A 1,720-nucleotide genomic window follows, 5' to 3' on the forward strand; every position below is an offset into this window, starting at 1 on the left:
CAGGCTCGACAGGCTTGACCGGGGCAACAGGCTCGACAGGCTTCACAGGCGCAACAGGCTTCACGGACACGGCAGGCTTCGCGGACACAACAGGCTTCGGCGGGACCGGCTTCTTCTGGGCCACGGGCTTCGGGGGCGCCGGCTTGTCGTGGGTAACACGCGGCTGGGCAGCTGCCGCAACAGGGACCTCAGCCACATCCGGAATGGCAACATCCACAACCGGCGCCTCTTCCAGCTGGTCATCCGAGTCGGTCAGGCTGCTAACATCCGAACCCAGGTCACCGTCAGACAAGTCGGCAGGCTCACTCTCAGAGGACTCCGCCACGAAGGTGGCCACCGGACGCCGGGGACCGACCGGGCGCTGGGCAGCCGTAGAAGCAGCTGGCCGATCAGCCGGAGAAGATGCCTGGGCATGGGAGACAAGATGAGAAGCGAGGGGGAGGCGGAGGGAGGTGGGGGTGAGCGAGTGGGCGAAAAAAAAAAAGAAGAAAGAATCGAAAAAGGTGGCATCAAGTGAACAGGGAGCAAACACACCGCGAGAACCGAGCTCGTGGACTGCTTGAGGGCCGGCTTGTACTCGCTGGCGAGAGAGAGCTTTTGCGGGGCCGAGGCCAAGGTCGGCTCCGGCTCCGGCTCCGGCTCCGGAACAGGCACCGGAGTAGCAGCGGCGGGGACAGGGGCGGCAGAAGCAACAGGGGCGGCGGCCGGCGCAGCGGGGGACTTCGCCTCGCGGGCGAGTTCCTCAGCGGCCTTGAGCAGTCCGCGGCGATGCCCAGGGCTCAGGGCCGATGCCGGCGGCAAAGCATCCAAATCCGCCTCCAGCAGGAAGCGCAAAGTGTACAGCGAGTCAAAGCCAAGCTCAGACAGGGCCGGCAGCGTGCGCTCCAGACCGCGCTCCGACAACCAAGCGGCCAGCTCGGCCTGCGAGTCGGACAGGATCTTGCCAGACTTGGCTGAAGGTGGGCGCATTCGGGAGGCTGTCAGAGCAGGGCAACCGGGCGGAGGAGGTGCCGGAGCAGCAAAGTGGCAAGAGGGTCGCGCATGCAGGCGCACAATTGGAAAGGCTGTCGCTCAGATCGGACAGCTGCTTGTAGTTGGCGGAGGCCACTTCGCGGGCGGTCATCTCGGCGACATTGCGCGCGGCCGCCTGGACACCCTCGGTCACACGCAGCTCGAAGGCCGCCATGTCCGACTCGACCAGGTCCGCATGTCGACGCACCTCCTTGAAAAGGAGCTGCTCCAGGCGGGCCTCGATCACGGACAGGTGCGCCTCGAGGTCCTCCGGCCGGACAACGTCCAGGGTGAACTGCCCATCGGGGGTGGTCGGGAGTGTGAGGGAGGGCCCGGGGAGGGGAAGGGTGGACGGCAGGCCGCCAAAAGAAACAGCAGCAACAACAGCAACAGCAACGACAACTGCACGTACGGTCTCAATTTGGCTGCGCAAGGAGTCGGTGTCGGCACGAATGCTGGCCAGCTGCTGGCTCAGCTTGTCCGCATGGGCGGTGGTTTTCTTATCTGCAGGCAGGGATGGCCAGTGGTTAGGCACGGGCAGAGGGAGCAGGCGGCGAAAGAGGAGCGGCGCGGGAGGGGGGGGGAAGGAGACAAACCGATCAACTGCTCGAACTCATTGCGCATCTGCTCGGATGCTCCGTGCAGGGCAAAATACTTGGCGCTGACATCGTCAATCTCGGCCTTGTGGGTCTGGGCGGCGGGGGGGGGG

The 1,720-nt window shown here is 65.3% G+C and overlaps 1 protein-coding gene across 1 annotated transcript in view; it reads right to left on the minus strand.

Annotated features, from left to right (window-relative positions):
* The window catches only part of H696_03829 (hypothetical protein), a gene marked incomplete at its 3' end in the record, with an annotated part of 3,974 nt that overhangs the window by 1,731 nt on the left and 523 nt on the right, over nt 1–1,720 (minus strand). The window contains exons 3-7 of the mRNA XM_009497688.1: nt 1,608–1,701; nt 1,424–1,515; nt 1,054–1,306; nt 535–953; nt 11–406 (exon numbers count right to left, since the gene is read on the minus strand). Of these exons, the coding sequence (XP_009495963.1) occupies nt 11–406; nt 535–953; nt 1,054–1,306; nt 1,424–1,515; nt 1,608–1,701 (1,254 nt within the window). The remainder of the gene's footprint in view (nt 1–10; nt 407–534; nt 954–1,053; nt 1,307–1,423; nt 1,516–1,607; nt 1,702–1,720) is intronic.

This window comes from Fonticula alba, assembly GCF_000388065.1.
Source record: "Fonticula alba strain ATCC 38817 unplaced genomic scaffold supercont2.6, whole genome shotgun sequence".
Classification (NCBI taxonomy): domain Eukaryota; order Rotosphaerida; family Fonticulaceae; genus Fonticula; species Fonticula alba.